Source organism: Ahaetulla prasina, chromosome 5 (assembly GCF_028640845.1).
Source record: "Ahaetulla prasina isolate Xishuangbanna chromosome 5, ASM2864084v1, whole genome shotgun sequence".
Classification (NCBI taxonomy): Eukaryota; Metazoa; Chordata; class Lepidosauria; order Squamata; family Colubridae; genus Ahaetulla; species Ahaetulla prasina.
Genome location: NC_080543.1, coordinates 832,450 through 851,967, shown reverse-complemented (window position 1 = coordinate 851,967; position 19,518 = coordinate 832,450). Strand labels below are relative to the sequence as shown.

At 50.0% G+C, this 19,518-nt stretch overlaps 2 protein-coding genes across 11 annotated transcripts in view; one reads left to right on the top strand and one right to left on the bottom strand.

Annotated features, from left to right (window-relative positions):
* The window catches only part of NUMA1 (nuclear mitotic apparatus protein 1), a 47,644-nt gene extending 38,729 nt beyond the window's left edge, over nt 1-8,915 (bottom strand). For 5 of the 6 annotated variants that reach the window (XM_058185241.1, XM_058185246.1, XM_058185244.1 and 2 more), the window contains exon 1: nt 8,678-8,915. The gene's annotated coding sequence lies outside the window, so the exon portion shown is untranslated. Of the gene's footprint in view, nt 1-3,583; nt 3,818-8,677 lie in introns of those variants that run through there. The other variant, XM_058185242.1, reaches the window with a different exon arrangement.
* A 78-nt stretch (nt 8,916-8,993) lies between these two features.
* On the top strand, nt 8,994-18,857 carry LRRC51 (leucine rich repeat containing 51). 5 transcript variants are annotated; one of them, XM_058185298.1, is made up of 6 exons: nt 8,994-9,104; nt 10,883-10,908; nt 12,315-12,412; nt 13,443-13,534; nt 15,573-15,721; nt 18,672-18,857. In XM_058185298.1, the coding sequence occupies exons 1-6, from the start codon at nt 9,102-9,104 to the stop codon at nt 18,811-18,813; spliced, it is 510 nt and encodes a 169-aa protein (XP_058041281.1). In that variant the 5' UTR covers nt 8,994-9,101; the 3' UTR covers nt 18,814-18,857. The 5 variants fall into 5 exon arrangements, with proteins under 5 accessions (XP_058041281.1, XP_058041278.1, XP_058041279.1 ...); XM_058185295.1 differs by having other exon boundaries at nt 13,329-13,534; XM_058185296.1 differs by having other exon boundaries at nt 9,053-9,104; nt 10,883-11,313; nt 13,329-13,534.
* Nucleotides 18,858-19,518: the final 661 nt, after the last annotated feature.

The following is a 19,518-nucleotide window of genomic DNA, read 5'->3' as shown; positions in this document are numbered from 1 at the left end:
GTCTAACCTTGGCGACTTTGGCGTGGTGGGCTGGGGAATTTTGAGAGCTGAAGTCCAGAGGTTTTAAAGTTGGCAAGTTTCGACGCCCCTGATTTAAATGGTCACTAAGCAACTGGTTGTAAATCAAGGACTCTCTGTATCCCCCCCCCCGCCCCGGAAGCCACTCAGATTAACCTCCCAGAGCCTAACCCAGGCCTCAGAGAAATGCCTTACCCTACAAGTAAGTCAGTAGGCGAGAAGTCCCCCTCCTCACAAATGGCCAGGCATGCAGGCAGAGAACCCCAATGCCCAGGGCAGGGAGAGAATTCCAGATCCCAGGAAGGAAGAACCAGGCAGACCTTTCTGAAAGCTTCTCAGTGTGAAATGCTGCACCCACAGAATTTGTTGTTTAAACAATAGCAACAAAAAAGACGCAACACTGCAATTCAAAGAGGCATCAACCCCACAAGTGAACCCCCTCCTAACTTTGCACAGAGGGAGACCATATTTTAAACAGAATTAAGGCTAGCACTAGGTTTAACACCACAGCTAGAGCAGCGCCTGTCAAACTCAGCAAATTTTTAGGATTGCGTGGACATGCCGGCTGAGGGATTCTGGGAGTTGAAGTCCAGGCATCTTCCAAATTGCTGAGCTCAAGGGACACAGTTTGCAAAACAACACTGGGTCTTACGGCTAATGGACCCGCCAAGCACCGTCCGTGGTGCCTTTTTCCAAGCTGCCGATAGGAAAACTCTCAAATCCCTCTTAGGAGAACCGTCGCCTGCCAGCTGGACTGCAGAGGGAAAAAGGATGGGCTTCCAAACTTTTCAGGAGCTCTCGCCATAAAGCGGAAATTCAAATATACCCCTTCGCGGTGCTTTGCAGCAGCCCTCTCTAAAGTTCTGAGTCAGCCTGTGGCCCCCAACAATCTGGATCTTCATGCAAAGGATTAGGCAAAAGTAAGAACCTGAGTTAATTTTTCCAGCCTTCTTCACCGAGATACACTGTCCGATTAGTCTGTTAATTGGGATTGGGGGAATCTAAGAGTATTATTACAGGTAGTCCTTGACTTATAACAATCCGTTTAGTGACTTTGAAATTACAATGGCACTTTGAAAAAAAGGGACTTGCAACCAGTTCTCATACTTATGACCGTAGCAACATCCTTACAGTCACTTGATCAAAATTCAGGCCCTTGGCAACAAGCTCATATTTATGATGGTTGCAGCCTCCTGGGGTCACATGATCGCCATCATTTGGGACCTTCTCGGCTGGCTTCTGACAAGTGTAGTCAAGGGGGGGAGGAGCTGGATTCGCTTAATGACCACGTGATTCACGGAACAACTGTAGCGATTCACTTAACAACACGGGCCAAAATGATTGTAAAATTATGCAAGACTCAGTGAATAACAACAGAAATCCTGATCTCGATTGCAGTCATAAGTCAAGGACTATCTGTGTCCCCCTTTTCTGCATCCAGTGCAGCCCCAGAAGGTAACAGCCAGAAGTTAATGGCTGGTTGGTTCTGCTAGGAGGAGCAACCTCAACAAGGCCAAACATCTGTCAATCAAGAGCAGCTGTGTGGGAAGGCCTGCAGATGGTTTCCCCAGGGAGCCTAAAATGGCTTTTTAGAGCATGGAGGATTTATGGCAAACAGCTCAACCTGGGACGCTAAGACTCCAGGCCGATACTCCGGTTGTATACAACCATTGGAGCAGCAGTGAGAATACAGGTAGTCCTCAACTTACGACCACCATTGAGCCCAACATTTTTTTTTTATTTGCATTTATATCTCACCCTTCTCCAAAGACTCAGGGCGGCTTACAGTCTTCATCCATTTGTATATTATATATAAAGTCAACTTTTATTGCCCCCAACAATCTGGGTCCTCATTTTACCTACCTTATAAAGGATGGAAGGCTGAGTCAACCTTGGGCCTGGTGGGACTTGAACCTGCAGTAATTGCAAGCAGCTGCTGTTAATAACAGACTGACTTACCAGTCTGAGCCACAGAGGCCCTGTTGCCGAGTAAGATATCTCTTGAGTTTTGCCCCATTTTATGACCATTCTCGACATGGTTGTTAAGTGAATCTCTGCCGTTGTTAGTAACATAATTAAGTGGCTTCCCCATTGACTTTCCTTGTCCGGTCACAAAAGGGGATCACATGAGCCAGGAATACTGAAACCATCATAACTAAGTTGTGAATTACTATAACTTCAAATGGTCACTAAATGAAATGGTTGTAAGTGGAGGACTAGCTGTGTAACTTTTCAAGTGGGCCACTCACACGATGACATGAAGACAGGGGTCGACATGCAATAACCCAGCCAATGGAATATGGGATCTCCACTGATTTACTTCCATTTGACAGCTATTCCCACTGTAATTATATGTACTATTACTCCAAAAAAAGAAAAGCAGCTCTGAAGATGGAAGTCTGGAATTTTAAACATAAAAGGTTACTGCCTTACTGAGCCCTGCGGCACTGAAGGCATTTTAAATCTTTTTTTTTTTAAAGAAAAATATATATTTACCGTAAGTAGTCACAGCTTGAAGACTATGTGCAGTTACAGTGGAAAATTCAGAGGAAGGTACGTCTGCCTAGTTATCAGTCTATCCAGTGAGGGATGTGTATGGTTAAGAGCACAACAATATAGTGGTGGCTTTCTGCAGATTTGAAACTAAATTCACAAGCGTAGCAAAAAACTGTTTTTAAATGTGAAGCACCCAGTTTTGGGAGCAGGACAGCTTAAAACAAAACTCAAGGGAGGGCTGTAAAGCATTATAAAACGGTATATAAGTCTAAGTGCTATTTACTATAGACTCAGCCTTCCGTTACAGGTGTTATGTTTACCCTTGTGCTGTATTTGCTCACCCTACATGAAACACCTTCCATCCTTCTGAGGCCGGTCAAACGGGGTCCCCGATTGTGGGGGGCAACATGCCAATAAGGCTTCTATGTTGCAAACCCACCCAGAGAGGGGCTGCGAAGCACAATGGGGTGGTATATAACCAATCGATCAACCAGAATAGAGCTGGAAGGGGCCTTGGAGGTCTTCTAGTCCTACCCTCTGGCCAAGCAGGAGCCGAGGCCATTTCAGGCAGGTGGCTGTCCAGTCTCTTCTTGCAAACCTCCACTGATGATGATGATGAATAAGAACAACAACAAGAGGAGCTTCCATCCAGAGACCCCATCCAACACCCGCATCTGCCTTGGAAAGGACTCCATGGATGCCCCCAAAACGCCAAACCCAGGCCGGACATCGGCGACCGACCCACCACCCTAAAAGCCTCCATGCAACCCCCGAAACCCATCAGGCTTTTGTCAAGAAAAAAGAAAAAAAAAGAGCATTATTTGGGGCCGAGCAAACGGCGCCGGGGGCGAATTGCAAAGCGCGCTCGGCCAACGCGGGCAGGGAGACGCGGGGGTGGCGGGATGGGGGATTTCTCGGCGTGGGCCTCAGGCTCTCCCGGGGCCAAGCGGGCCGCGAAGGCTTCCCTGGCAGCGGGGCCAAGCGGGCCTCCAGCCGCGGGAACAAAGCCGGGCCTAGTCCGGGCAGCGGGGCGGCGTCCCGGGCCCGGGCGGCGGTGCGGGAGGCTTACCGGCGGTCGAGGCGTCATGCGGGCGGCGGGAAGGCTGCTCCGGGCTGGGCGGGAGGCGCTGCGCCGCGCTCCGCCTCCCAGGCCGGGCCGGCAGGCAGCCAAGCGGACGTCAGGCCTTTTCAAGGCGCCCCGCAGACGCCGCCGGCCTCGCCCCGCCGAGCAGCCCGGATGGGGGGGGGGAGGAGGAGGAGGTGGCGGCGGCGGCCTCCGCCCGCTCAGCCGAGAAGGGCTTCTCGAGCAGGCCTGGGCCTCTCGGAGCTGGGCCGCTTTCAGGCCCGCGGACTCCAACTCCCAGAATTCCCCCGCTCTGCTCTGCCCCCGCACGGCTGGCCGGGCGGTTCTGGGAGTTGGAGTCCGCAGGCCTTGAAAGCGGCCCAGCTGGGAGAAGAGCCAGCCTGGCTTTTAACCCCGCTCCGTCTTTATGTTTGCTTTTGCCTCTGGGGTTAATTTTTAATTCGGCCTGGATACTGATTCAGTTATCTATTATTATTATTATTATTATTATTATTATTATTATTATTATTATTATTATTATTATTATTATTATTATTATTATTATTATTATTATTTCCTTCGACGCTGCAGGCCAGGCGAAAGTTCCTCCCTCTTGGATCGGCCACAGGAAAAATAGGGGGAGGAAGAGGAGGAGGATGAGGAGGAGGAAGATGGGGGCTGTCTGTCAAGGTCTTTCTCCTTTTCTCAACAAGACCACCTCAAAGAGAATAAAATCAGAGGCCTTCAAACTTGGCAGCTTTAAGACTTGACCCTTTGGGACAACAATATCTCAACAAAAACCAGCGCTGGGCAACTACTTGACAACCTGCGGCCTTCAACTCCCAGAATTCCTGAGCCAGCCGGGGATTCTGGGCATTGAAGTCCACTGGTTGAAAAGAGGCCGCAGTTGTTCAGCCCTGCACCAAACTAACCGGACAGAACTCTGGGGCAGAGTTTTCCAGGACAGGGGTCTCCAACCTTGGCAACTTTAAGCCTGGTGGACTTCAACTCCCAGAATTCCCCAGCCAGCTTTGCTGGCTGGGGTATTCTGGGAGTTGAAGTCCTCCAGGCTTAAAGTTGTCAAGGTTGGAGACCCCTGTTCCAGGAGACTAACCGCCAACCTGGCTAATGATGGGGCTCAGCCCATCCATTAAGGAAACACAACTCTACCAGCACAGCCACAGATGCACCCACCCACCTCACGTGAGCCTTGTGTCGGTTTATGACACAGCAACTAGGCAAGGCTTGCACACACACAGTGCACAGCTAAACCTGACATAGAGAATATTTGCAGCTTGGGGTTGAAATATGGGGCCCCCCGATTCTCTCTGAGCTGGATGCTTTTCTTGCAGACGTTTCATGGCCCAACTAGGGAACATCATCAGTGCTACAAGGGAGGGGGACTTGCTCTCTAGGGCAAGCTACTTTTATATCAAAAAAGAGCAACCATCACTCTCGTCTAGCACTGATGATGTTCCCTAGTTGGATCATGGAACGTCTGAAAGGAAACAACCAAGCTCAGAGAGCACCAAGAACCCCGATAAATAAAAATATACAAACCCAGGGAGATTTGCTGCACTAAGTTTTGTTCCGAGGGGACCAAAATAGAATCTGTTTCACAAAACAGCACACTTCACAAATGAGAAAATGTGAAACATTCCAGTCTATCAACAACAGAAGGCGCCTGGTAAAAGCTTGTGCCTTTTAATAAAGGGTGGAAAAGGCGTTACTAGACATCTTTTTTTTTTTAAATGGCCATTCTGCAGTATTCGCTTTTTGCACTGGCCACCCGCCACTCAGTCCTCTTGCCATTCTCAAATGCCAGAGAGATTTTCCAAGAAGAAATAGCAGATCAAATGTCCCAAAGGGGCTTTCTTTCCCCAAATGTTTTTCCTTGAAGATGTTTAGTTTCTCATCCAAGAAGCTTCTTTGGTTCTGACTGAAGTTTTGACCAGTCAGAACTGATGAAGCTTTTTGGATGAGAAGCGAAATGTCTTCAAAGAAAAACAAAAGCCCAGTTGCCTTTTGGGGGGTGGGTGGGTGAGGAAAGCACCTTTGCGACAACCGTGACCTGGTGGATGGCTGAGAATCTCCACAGCAGATCAAAGGCAATTCTCCCCTCAAAGCAATTCACATTGCTGCAACCCAACAAGACACAGACTTCAGAGGATAATTAGAACTGCAGAAAAAATAACTGCTATCAACCTGCCTTCCATTGAGGACCTGTATACTGCACGAATCAAGAAGAGGGCCGTGAAAATATTTACAGATCCCTCACATCCAGGACATAAACTGTTTCAGCTCCTATCCTCAAAACGACGCTATAGAGCACTGCACACCAGAACAACTAGACACAAGAATAGTTTTTCCCCGAAGGCCATCACTCTGCTAAACAAATAATTCCCTCAACACTGTCAAACTATTGACTGAATCTGCACTACTATTAATCTTCTCATCGTCCCCATCACCAATCTCTTTCCACTTATGACTGTATGACTGTAACTTTGTTGCTGGCAATCCTTATGATTTATATTGATATATTGACCATCATTTGTGTTGTAAATGTTGTACCTTGATGCAGGTATCTTTTTTTTTATGTACACTGAGAGCATCTGCACCAAGACAAATTCCTTGTGTGTCCAATCACACTTGGCCAATTAAAAAAATTCTATTCTATTCTATTCTATTGACAGAACATCATTGGCACCGAACTTTCTAGGAAGAGAAGGAGCCTTCCAGGGCAAAGGCGGGTTGGAAGAGGAGGAGAAGCGGGCTGTCTTCCAGGCACGTCTTGATCTCCGCCCAGGACGAGGGACCAAGCCAAGCGTTTTTTTCATCCAAGAGGACATTTGGACAGAGGTTTCAAGAGGGAAAGAAGATTCCAAACGCAGCTCCAAAGATCCAGATTCTTCAAAGGGGGAAGATCCCTGGGAAGCCTCCGGGTGGGTCTCCCAGCGACACAAGCCGGAAAAAGATTTCACATTTCCTGACTTGAAAGCAACACGGCCCATCGCACCAATCCAGCTTGCACAGACACGTCCGATGCTTGAGTTTGTCGCCGGCTCTGCCTGCCTCCACAGGTAAAGTGGGGGAGGGGGCACAGCACATCCGGCTCCCAACAAGGTCAAGGCAGCGATCAGCAACTTCCACTTATCACATTAATTTCGGGAGGAGGTGGGGGAGGCTACAACTGAGAAGGCCAGCCAGACAAGAAGGGGGTGAAAGAGCACCCACAGGCAATACAGGCCGTCTTTGATTTATGGCCATAATTGGGAACATAATTTTGTGTTGCTAAAGGAGCAAGGGTTATTGTGTGAATTGCACCTGGTTTTAATGGTTTCAATGGTTAGATGGCCTAGGCCCTAGACACGGGTATCTGAACATCGATCTTGTTAATGCTCAACCAGTTAAACCAGGTACAACTCACATAATAGCCTTTGCTCGTTTAGCAACAAAAATTCTATTTTATTGTGTCCTTTAAAATCTAGGCGAAATGTTAATTTCAAGTCATCTACGCTAGAAGGAAGGGGGGAAGGGGGGCGTTGTTGGGGGGGGGAAGACTGTGAGGTCCTTCATGGTCTCTGAGCTTGGTAGTTTTCTTGTAGATGTCTCATGACCCAACTAGGTAATAATATCATCAGTGCCAGAAGGGAATAGTTTGCTCCCTTTTTACCCTACTCCCTTCTAGAATGATGATGTTACCTAGTTAAGTAATGAAACATCTGCTAGAAAACAACCAAGCACCACTGAACCCACAATTCAATCATGAGCTTCTAGCAGTATTTATGAAATTTATATGCCGCCCATATTGCTATGAATTGACTCTAAGCAGCTTATAACTAAGTAAAAGCAATAAGACAAAAACATGAACTATTAAAGTGATAAATATTGAAATTAAAATGGACATAACAAAGCAGGCAAGGAAAGCAGCCAAATGAACACAGGTGTTCTTGAGAAATTGATGTCATATTATTATACTCCTTATCCTTTCCTTTTTCTGTCTTTTTATCGGGTGCATGGTACACCAAAAGACACACTGGAAGCTGCAACACAACTGATTAGCCCCGAAATCTCCACCAGAAAGACTTGGATCCCAGATCCCTAAGCTGTAATGTGCATTTATTTGGGGTGTTTTTTAGTGTTTTTAAAATTCTTGTTATCTTTTTCATGGTTTTGAACCTGGAAGCCACCCAGAGTCCTTGATTGAAGTGAGCGGCTACAGAAATCAAATTAATGGAATAAATAAATGAATAAATAAATAAAACAAGTCCTGGCGACCCAAGTTTCCCCACTTAGCACGCCTGGGAACACAACCACACAGTGACAACTGGAGACCGGACCTGGCAGCGAAAAGCAAAGAGAGGTTTTGTGCCTTGGAGGGCATCAAGGAAGGGAACTGGGGAAGGGGAGGGAGGGGGAGGAGGCAGCCCAGCCTCCAAGTCACACATCACATCCTCCCCACCACACACCCATTACACCAACATACCCAAACACACCAACAGCATCCCAGTTCTGGCGACTCCTGTTAAGGACCGTCATGGATCCTGCAGGGTGGGGGTGGCACATCTGCCCAGAGGCGAAAGAGGCTGCCCAGGGGAGGGGGGTTGCCAGACCCCAAGGGGCAGAAATTGGGGGTCTTTTGCCGCCCACCAAAAGTGGAATTGCACCCCGAAGGAAAAATGAAGGATCCCCAAAAACAGAATTCCCGACGCTCCCCCCGCCTTCGAGCAAATGAAGGACCCCCGCCCCATAAGAAGGGCACCCAAAGCATCGTTGGGGGGGGTGGAGGGAGGAAAAGAGCCCCCACCCCACCCACTCCCTCTTCTTCCGAGCCCCCCCCCCGCCTCCGCCTCCTCCCCCCCGGATCCCCGTCTTTCTTTTCGCCCCCTCCCCAGCCCGGGTTATTGAGGGGGGGGACAAACCCGCATCTCGCACAGCCGCGTTCGCACGACACGCTTAACGCGGACACGGGATGGCCACTGCTGGACCGAAGGACGGCATACACGCATACACAATACCTCCCCCTCCCACATGCACACACACACACCCCGATCCCCCTCCTAAGGGACCCCCCTCCTCCCCCCCCAAGCAGAGGCCTACCTGCTCGGCCGTCCCACCTGGCAGGGCCGTCGTGCGAGGCGGGCAAGGCCGGCCGCTCGGAGGGGGCCGCTGCTAACCGGCGGGCTCCCGGGGGTGGTGGAGACGCCGCACGGGCTCCAGTCAAAGCCTCCCGCGCCCCACCGAGCTCGAGTTGGGCCTCTCCGCGGGCCGCGGCCGGAGCGGAGGCAGCGACGACGGCGAGCGCGGCCCGGAACTACGCCTCCCGGCAGGCCCCGCGCGCCCAGACGCCCGGCTTCCGCTCTGGGGGAGCGGAGAGACTACAACTCCCGGCGGCCCTTGCGCGGCCAGCGCTTTTCTTTTCTCTTTTTTCCCCGCTTCCGAACGCAGCTGTATTGCTGTTGCCTTGGCGACGCCCCGCCTCCGCATTCCAATGTGAGGCGGCGAAGCCGGGCGCCGGGCGAGGATGGTGGGTCTGCGCGCGCGCGGCTGGGGGGCGTTTGCAAGGCTGGGGGCGGCCGTGGGGGGCAGGGGCACGTCGGAAAGGTGGGGAAAACCCCCGCTGCAGATTGCACTCCTGCTTCCATCCTCCCCAGCCGCAGCCAGGGCAGGAAGGCGCGCTCCCCGGGACCAGCGGTCCGGATTTGAGTGGGGGGCGCGCCGTTCTGCGCGGAGCCCCCCGGATCCCGAAGCAGCCCCGGAGCTGCAACCCGTGCAAGGTCGCTTCTGTTTTGCACGCTTCCCCGCGTGCGCCGGGGGCCCCGATCCCCCGTAAGGTAAAGAGGGGGTTGTCGCCACCCTCTGCGCCCGATCCGAGCACCGCAAGCGGGGCTTCCCAAAGCGCTGCCCTCTGGAAGAGCTGGACTACGACTCCCAACACTTGTGGATCCCCCAGAGCGGGGTAGCAGGCGTGGGCTCCGACACCCCCTTGATCTTGGGTGAGTGGGTGGGGAGCCCTCGGAAGACCCCCCCCCCTCCGGCTGCGAAAGGAGCGCCATGACCGCAGGGTGGCAGGCCGGGCTCTGGGCCGCCAGCAGTTCTGCATCTGTGTGATGACGATGAAGATGGTGAATTAAGAGCTTTATAAACTCTCCCACTTCCAGCGATTCACAAAACCCCCGAAGTTAATTGAACTTGGCCCAAGTCCCTTGGTCCCCCTTCCACCAGCCAGCCCTTTAGGGTAACAGAATAACAGAGCTAGAAGGGACCTTGGAGGTCTTCTAGTCCAACCCCCTGATCAAGCAAGAAGATCCTATACCCTTTCAGACAAATGATTGTCCAATCTCTTCTTAAAAACCTAACATCATGAGTCAGGCTGTTCTACAGCCTAATAGCTCTCACAACCAAAAGTTTCCTCCTTATTTTTAGAATGGATCTCTCATTGTAAAGGTTCCACTCATTAGTTCTTCAGCTGCTAGGGAGGATAGAACCTCCTCCTTGTAACCACCCTTCCTGCATTTGGTGTTTTCTCTCCCTTTGGCTGGCAAATGGAACTGAAGGAAGGGAGAGCCTTGTGCAGAGGGCACCGTGCCCGGAATCCCTGCCAGCGGGGCCCGGGAACTCACCTGCTTTATGGAAGTTGGAGTCCAGTTTGGGACTGCAACGTAACTCTTGTACTTCCTGGTGTTAATTCTGTGGAGTCCTCCGTGCTCTCTAAACTGGGTTCTTGCAAACATTTCACTTCTCAACTAAGAGACATCCCCAATGTGAAGAGGAGGAGGAAGAAGATTGTGGAGTCCTCGCTGCTCTCTGGGCTTGGTGGTTTCCTTGCAGAAGTTTCAGGGCCCATCTAGGTAACTATCACTGCCAAAAGGGAGAAAGGATCTTATCTGCAGCCTATAACCCAGATAAGCAGGGATTAGCACCAGACAAACAAAGCAGAAAATAGTACTCTAATGAAGGAAGGTCCAAGGAGAAAATCACAACCCCACTGACAGGACAAGTTACTGTATATAAACAGAGAGCAAATCCCATACTCCCTCACACTGATGATGATACCTAGTTGGGTCATGAAACATCTGCAAGAAAATCACCAAACTCAAGAGAGCACCAAGGACCCCATGCTCCTCCTCCTCCTCCTCTAAACCCCTCCTTCCTTCTAGCACTGATGATGTTCCCTAGTTGGGTCATGAAAGATCTGCAAGAAAAACCCCAAGTTCAGAGAGCAGCAAGGAGCCCACAGTTCCGTCCTGAGCTGTAACTATTGTCTTCTGTCAGTGTTAATTCCGTTTTTCATTTCTTCTCCAGGCAAGCTCCGCTCTTTCCTTTCCCAGGTGGGTAATTTCTTCTCCCAGCCTCACCAGAGAAGGCTGCAAGAAGCACCATGGATTATTCTAATCCCTGCTCTGTGTCTCCTATATTCTCACCCTGCCTCTGCCGCTCCTTGGGCCTCTGCCCCCATTGCCAATGTTGCCCGAGGGCGTCTTCTTTCCTGGCGTAGAATCAGTGCCAGCTGTGGGGTAAGAGCAAGGATCAGGCCTAGGCAAGAAGGAGGAGCATTTACCTCCCAAAATAATACGGCAATTTAAGCTGAACAGATGGCAGGGCAGGGAAAGGAGAGGGATGATGGCCAGCTGGAGAATACCACGATTCGCATTCAGATCTCCTACACAATAGAACTGCCGTCGTATGATTTTTGAGAAATGATACACCCCAATGGAATTGCATCATAAACAAAGGTGTCTCCCCCGCTTCCCCTCTCCCCCCCACCCCCCGCAAACCTCTGGCTGCAAAAGCAAGTGGCTAAAATTTTGCAGCCCTCATTAGTATCTGGGGCTGGTGGGGTGCAGAAGGATGGCGTGAAGCACCATCCATCTCATCGGGAGCCTTTAAAGCAGGAGTATTCAAACGGGACCATTTTAAGAGAGATGGACTTCAACTCCCAGAATTCCCCAGCGAACAGGTGGGTGTGGCTGAGCGACAGCCTGGATCTCTCATCTCCAGACACAGCATTCTTGGCAGGGAGGGGGAAGAGAGGCACCCACATCTAATGCAGGGGTCTCCAACCTTGGCCACTTTACGACTTGTGGACTTCAACTCCCGGAATTCCTCAGCCAGCGTGAGGAATTATGTTTTTTCCTTCCTTCCCTCTTCCCTCCCCTCCTCCCCCTCGACACCAGAGCTCCCGAGACATGCCTGGCATCTGGTCCAATCCTTTATGGATTTATCACAGTGCCCTCAATTGGTGCCATCAGTCGGGCACAGGTGTTCCACGGCTGGCACAGCTCAGCTCCGGTTGCTCCTGCCCTTTGGCTCCACACGGCAAACTTCCTTTGCACAACCCCTGAGTTATTTATGGCCACCCCACATGATGCAGCAGGTTATGGCTCCAGAGGATGGAGAGGACACAGTACCCTGATGTACTGTGGCTTGGTTTCGGTTTCCATGGTGGAACAGGGCTGTCCACAGCACGTGGTCAGAAAAATCAAGATGGCCACACAGCAGGTGTCATGCAATGCAGAAGCAAAATACACTTCTGCTTCAAAGGCCTCATTGTGGCCCTCCTGCCACTTTTGTGGCCAGCCCATCCCTTCCCTGGAGGGGGGGCCATTCTCTGGGTCGTCCCCTCCCTCTGGCCAGAATCCCCTTCCCCAAAGTCGAAGGTGTCGACAGAGCTCCGGTGTCCTCCCGGGCTCAGCCTCGTGCGAATCTCTGGCCGTGTGCCGTTGTGTTTTGTCAGCACAGCTGGGAAGACATGTGTGCACTGGAATTACACCAAGGCCTCCCTCCAGGCGCCGCCGCTGGACTTCTCCTTCCGAGGCATCAGCTTCATGCAAGGTACATCCCCCTGCCTGGCGCCCTTTTTATTTCTGGGTTTTGATAGTGGATATTAGAAGACGCCACCGACGCATCTTCTGCAGACAGGGGCACACTTTTAAAGAAAATCCATGTGCCACTGCTGCTGCTCAAACTCTGGGCCATTAGAGCCAGGAGACTGGGAGTTCTAGCTCCGCCTTAGCTATGAAAGCTGTCTGGGTGAGTTTGGGCCAATCACCAGGAGGTTGTGAGTTTTAGTTCCGCCTTAGGCATGAAAGCCAGCTGGGAGGGTTTGAGCCAATTACCAGGAGGTCATGATTTCTAGTCCATGGTGAGTTTGGGCCAGTCCCTCTCTCTCTCGGCCCACCTCTAAGGGTGGTTGTTGTGGGGAAAATAGGAGGAGGAAGGTATGTTGGAGATGTTTGCTGCCTTGAGTTATTTGTAAAAATAATAAAGGTGAGACATAAATAAGTAAATAAAAATATTTTTTCCATTGCTGCTTGGCCAAAAGAGAAGATCCTTCTTCTGTGTGTCTCTTGAAATGAGTGATAAAACCAACCCAAAAGTGCTTTTATTTTGTTTTCAAAAGGCCACTGGACTTCTTTGTTTTTCTCTTTGAAAATGTTTCATTTCTCATCCAAAAACTTCAGAACTTCTCCAGAACTGAAAAAGCTTTTTGGATGAGAAATGAAACATTTTCAAGGAAGAAAAAACAACAACAAGAAAGTCCAGTTGCCTTTTGGGGAAAAACCGTGACCTGGATGGCTGAGAATTTCCATAGGCTTCTTGCCTAGCAGCTTCCCAACAATGGGAAGTGCACTCTGCGCATGCTCCAGAGCTGTGAGTCCTGTGCAGGTGGCATCAGCTGCCAGTCTGTGCCCAGTCACTCTTGGCACAGCAGACGCCCTCCCTCTGCCCTCTTTGCTCCCCCCACCAGACCTGCTGACGGAGGAGCCCCGTCCTGGGCTCAGGCCCATCCGGCGCTTGGAGGGGGGCCGCCTGCTGACCCAGGCCGTTCGGCTAAACAACAACACCCTGAATGACCTGACAGATTTCCCAGACATCATGGAGAAGCTGCTGGAATATCCCCTGGACATCTACTGGATTGACCTCTCCTTCAATGACCTGCCCAGCATCGACCCGGTACTCTAAGCCACCTCCCGGCCCTAAACTCTAAACTCGTGCCTATATATTAACTAAGAATATATAATAGGAATCAAAACCAGAATAGAGCTGGAAGGGACCTTAGAGGTCTTCTAGTCCAGCCCCCCACTCAGGCAGGTGACCCTGTACCATTTCGAATAAGTGACTGTCTAGTCTCATCTTAAAAACCTCCAGCGATGGAGCACCCACGATTTCTGGTGGCAAGCTGTTCCATTGGTTAATTGTCCTCCCTGTTAGGAAGTTTCTCCTTAATTTCCTAACGGTGTGGACAATGGTATATTATTATATGATAACATGCTATCATTTGTTTTAATATTTATTATGGGGCAACGCAGTGGCTCAGGGGTCAAGACGCTGGGATTGTCAATTGGAAAGTCAGTAGCCTGGGTTCAAGACCTGAGCGCTGCATGACAGGGCGAGCTCCTGTTCCTGCCTCAGCTCCTGCCTACTTGGCACTTAGAAAGCACGTAAATGCGAGTAGACAAATAGGTGGCACTTGGGTGGGAAGGTCACGGCGTTCTGTGTCGTCATGCTGACCACAGGACCACGGAAACGTCTTCGGACAGCGCTGGCTCAATGGCCATGAAACAGAAATGAGTATCACCCTCTACACTCGGCAAGGACCAGCGCAATAAAATCCACAGGGATTCCTTTACCTTTTTTTTTGTTTTATATGTGTGTGTCTGTGTATTCTTATATACATTATATTATATATATATTACATAGTATGCTATATATTACTTTTTGTAATAGAAGAAATCCTCAGTTCATGACCACAACTGAGCCTTAAATGTCTGTTGTTATGTGAGAGATTTAAGTGAGTTTTGCCCCATTTTATGACCTTCCTTGCCACAGCTGCTAAGTGAATCACTGCAGTTGGTAGGTTAGTAACTCCGTTGTTAAGTGAATCTGGCTTCCCTGTTGCTTGTTAGAAGGTCATAAAGCGGATCACATGACCCCGAGACATGGCAACAATCCGAAATATGAGTCAGTTGCCAAGCATCTGAAATTTGATCACGTGATCATGGGGATGCTTCATTGGTCGTAACTGTGAAAAACGGTCATAAGTCACATCTTTCAGTGCTGTTCTATCTGAACAGTCCCTAAATGAACTGTTGGAAGTTGAGGACAACCTGCATTTTATAAAGATAGAATTCGTTATTGGCCAAGTGTGATTTGATACTCAAGGAATTTGTCATATTTATTATTCTGCTATGATATTGTAGTATAATAATAACATCTGTTGTAGCTGTGATATTATTCTATATCCTTCTTTTATGTTCTTTACTTCTCCCTTTTGGGATAAGGATGATGATGATTCTGTTTCTTTGCGTGTATGAGAGTTTCTGTCCTGGAGACAAATTCCTTGGATGTCTAATCACACACTTGGCCAATTAAAATACAGGTAGTCCTCGACTTACAACAGTTCATTTAGTGACTGTTCAGAGTTACAACAGCACTGAAAAAAGTGACTTAGGACCTTTTTTTCACACTTACGACCCCTACAGCCTCCCCATGGTCACGTGATCAAAATTCAGATGCTTGGCAGACGACTCACATTTATGACTGTCATAGTATCCCAGGGTCACGTGATCTGCTTCTGACAAGCAAGTGGGGAAGCCAGATTCACTTAACAACCGTGGCAAGAAATGTCGTAAAATGGGGCAAAACTCACTTAACAAATTCTCACTGAACAACATAAACTTTGGGGTCAATTGTGGTCGCAAGTAGAGGACCTTCTGTATTCGTTCAATTAAACATCGAGTCCACAAAGCACAGGCATCGACCCACCCCAGAGGAGGTGGGGGGGGGACAGAGGGAGACCGGATGGCCAGGACTGGTTTATGACAGTCATAAATACCACCCTTAATAGCCAGGGGTGGGAGGGGGAGTGTAGGGACCGGCAGACCAGCCTGCACAGCCCTTCACGGGTGCTCAGAAAAGCCAACAAGGAACAACCAAGCCGTAAAACTAAAACTAAAACCAACCTCCCTGTTATTTGCCCACTTCTTCCCAGGTGCTGACCACCTACTACAACCTCCGGAATTTGAACCTTCACGGCAACAGCATCCAGCATCTCTCTGAAGTGGACAAGCTGGCTGTGTTGCCTCACCTGCGCAACCTGACCCTGCACGGAAATCCCATTGAAGAGGAAAAGGGCTACAGGTGACCGCTTGGAGCTTGGAAGCTTTGCTCCGGGCTAAAACATGTGAAGAACGGCTGGAAGGACTGGGAATGTCGGGTCTAACTAAGAGAAGGACTAGGGATGACATGAGAGCGCAATCTTCCAATATTTGAGGATGCTCCATTCCTGGAGGTTTTTAAGAAGAGACTGGACAGCCACTGGTCTGGAATATTATTCAGGGTCTTCTGCTTGAGCCGGGGGTTGGGCTAGAAGACCTTCCAGCTTTATTCTGATTGATTGATTGATGGGCTGCCACCAAGAAGAGGAAGTCAACCAAGCACCAGAAATCGAGAAGAAACATTGGATGGAAACTAGTTAAGGAGAGAGACAATCTAGAATTAAGGGGAAATATCCTGATGGGCAGAATAATTAATTGGTGGAATGGAAGTTGCCTCCAGAAGTTTTGGGTGCTCCATCACTGGAGGTTTTTAAGAAGAAATTGGACAACAATCTCTTGTCCAGAATGAACTAGGGTCTCCTGCTTGAGCAGAGGGCTGGACTAGAAGACCTCCGTGGTCCCTTACCACCCTGTTATTCTGGATTTGAAGCGGGTGTTCTCCAAACCCCAGAAACTTTGCACTAAAACATCTAAATTCCATTCTGGAATCTGCCCAGCGAGAAGCATGTCCCACACTCTCTCTCTGCCTCCAAGGGGTTGATTTCAATGGATAAATACACCCCCCTTGCTGGGAATCTTCCAGGCCTGAATCCAGTGCTTCCTTTTGGGTTTGATAGACTCCAGTCCCCAACAGCAAAATGACAAGTTGTTCCCCCCCACCGGAACTCTTCAGCCCATCTTCCTTGGCGGATTTCCTGATCCGCTTCCATTCTCTGCAGTAGATTCAAGATTCAAGACAAGGATGCCACCTTAGATTGGTGGCACCATCTTGAGTTTTTAGTAAATCTGGACAAATTGTTGCCAGTCTTAGGTATGCAGAAAGCCTGGCTTTTCTTCCAGAGTCATGGAAAGAAACCACTCAAATTTCACAAGACTTGCAAGAACACAAGGTTACACAACGCCCTAAGTAGGCTCTGATTGGAGCAATGACTCATCACGTAAATTACAATTTCTACTACTACTTCTGATTGAAATGGGCAAAATTAATCCTAAATCGTTTAGGAGAACCTGACTTATTCCCTCATTCAATTATCTATTGGTACTCCTGCCCCACCCATTCCCTTCTCCCATCCCTGGTCTCCAGGATCCATCCACTCTTAAGGGTTGAGCTGGTTCCAGGCCACGCAGGAAGTCCAACTGGACGGGCCAGCTTCTTCAACGTCTTCTCTCGGCTCTTCCTGGACCTCTGCCAACCCACTAGAGAAACTGACCTTTCATCTCTTTTGTGAAGAGGAAGAAATACGCCTCTTAGCTTGTGGTTGGAAGGATTCCTTGAGACAAACAGAATTGGAAGGGATGTTGAAGGTCTTCTAGTACCATTCCAGGCAGGTGGCTGTCCAGACTCTTCTTGGAAACATCCAGTGATGGAGCACCTGCAACTTCTGGAGGCAACCTCATCCATCCATCCATCCACCCTCTATCTTATCTGTCTGTTGAATCTATCTTATCTTTCTACCTCCTAGCATCCTAGGGCTGGGAGATCTTCTAATCCAGCCCCTGCCCAAGTCATGTTCCCTCCTCAAGACATTTCCCCATAAGGTCCATCCTAGAACATAGAACCGTGATGGCAAACCTGTGGTACCCAAAGCCCTCTCTGTGGGCACATGCACCATCACCAGCTGCTCTTCTGGTTCCCGGCGTGCAGCTGGTCTTCGTGCATGCTGGAGCCCCGGAAACCTGAACACCAGCTGGCTGGCACACATGAGCGTGCCGGAAACCTAAAGACAGGTGACCGGCGTACGCGTATGCCAGCCAGCAGGTCTTTTGAGTTTCCGGGGCTCTGGTTTGGGTTCTGGTTTGGGCACTCGGTGCCGAAAAGGTTCACCATCACTGACATAGAATAACACAGTTGGAAGGGACCTTGGAGGTCATCTGGTCCAACCCACCCCTGCTCAAGCAGACCTTCTACCATTCTAGACAAATGGCTGTCCAGTTAAAAACCTCTAGGGATGGAGCACCCCTCGACAACTTCTGGAGGCCTGTAGTTCCACTGGTTAATTGTTCTGTCAACTGACCTGGATCCCAGGTGGAAAAGGGACCTCCAAAGGATGTCTTCCTATGTAAATGCAGCTTCTGCTCTTCGTAAGAGGCTGGACTACAACCTCACTCTGGCTAGTAGCCAAACAGAGAGGATGAAGGGGGATGCAGCCCTATAGGAATGCTCACAAGGTTTGGGGACAGCTAGCCTAGGAACCAATCAGAATGGAGCTGGAAGGGACCTCAGAGATCTTCTAGACCAACCCCTGCTCAAGCAGAACCCCGTAGCACTTCGGATAGGTGGCTGTCCAGTCTTTGGTCACAATTCAGCCCAAAATTTCTGCCACTGAGACCATTGTTAATTTTGCCCCATTTTATGGCCTTCCTTGCCACAATTTGTTCAGGGAATCGCTGCCGTTGTTAAGTTAGTTAGGTGGTTGTTAAGTGAATCTGGCTTCCCCCACTGACCTTGCTGGTCAGAAGGTTGCAAAAGGGGATGTTGCAACCGTCATAAATATGAACCGGTTTGCCAAGCGTCCGAATATCGATCACATCACCATGGGGATGCAGCAACGGTCATGTGACAAACAGCCCTAAGTCACTTTTTCTATGCCATCGTTGGCTTCCAAGCGGCCACTAAATGAATTGTTGTAAGTCAAGGACTACCTGTATTTGGTTATCCCTTTTGCCCTCCCCACCCCCCACCCCAAAAGAAGGGACAGCAGCTTTCCCTGCCTCTGGCGCCCTCAAATGGGCAACCCTCGAGGGCTTCCAAGGGCCCTTCCCACGTAGCAAGGGACTGACCGCTTCTCTCTCGGCCCCCTTCCTTCTCCTAGGAGCTACGTCCTGTCCACTTTGCCCCAGCTGAAGTCCTTCGATTTCAGCGGTGTCACCAAACTGGACCGCAGCACCGCAGCCGTCTGGAGGCGCATGAACATCAAGCCGAAGGTGATCCGGAAGAAACGGGAACGCTACTGATGGACAACCGCCTTCCTGAGGAATAAAGCTTTAGAGTAGCTTCACCTGGTGAATTGCGGGGGGCTGGGGGGGGCACGAGAGCCAGGGGTGCACAGATGTGGGAGGGGGGGCGAGAGGAGACGGGGCGAGAGGAGACGGGGTGAGAGCCTTGGCTGCTTCTTCCAGAATACAGGTGGGCGGTCAAAGGGCCCGTCCGATCTTTTCACCCAGACATGCCGAGCTTCTTCCCATGGCGAAGGAACTGGGCTTCGGCAACCCGATACATCCGCAGAGATGTTTCTGTGCAAAAGGAAATGATCTCTGTCCCAAATGGGTGTTTTTTCAGTCAGTTGCGAATGAAGAATGGGAAATGTTTCATAGGCCATAGAATAACAGAGCTGGAGGGGACCCTGGAGGTCATCTAGTCCAAACGCCCCCTCCGCTCGAGCAAAAGAGTCTCTATCATTTCAGACAAATGGTGGTTATCTTTCTCCTTAAAAGCCTCCAGTGACGGGCCCCCCACAACTTCCAATGGTCGATTGCTCTGTTAGGAGGTTTCTCCTTAGTTGTATCTTAGCTATAACATCAGTCACCTTTTTTTTCAGTGTTGTAACTGCTCAAGGATAAAGTAGGCAAAAAAAAGACACCCCAATAGGAGGGAATTTCTGTAGCTCAGGGTTGAACTGGGGGGTCCTTGGTGCTCTCCGAGCTCCGTGGTCGTTTTCT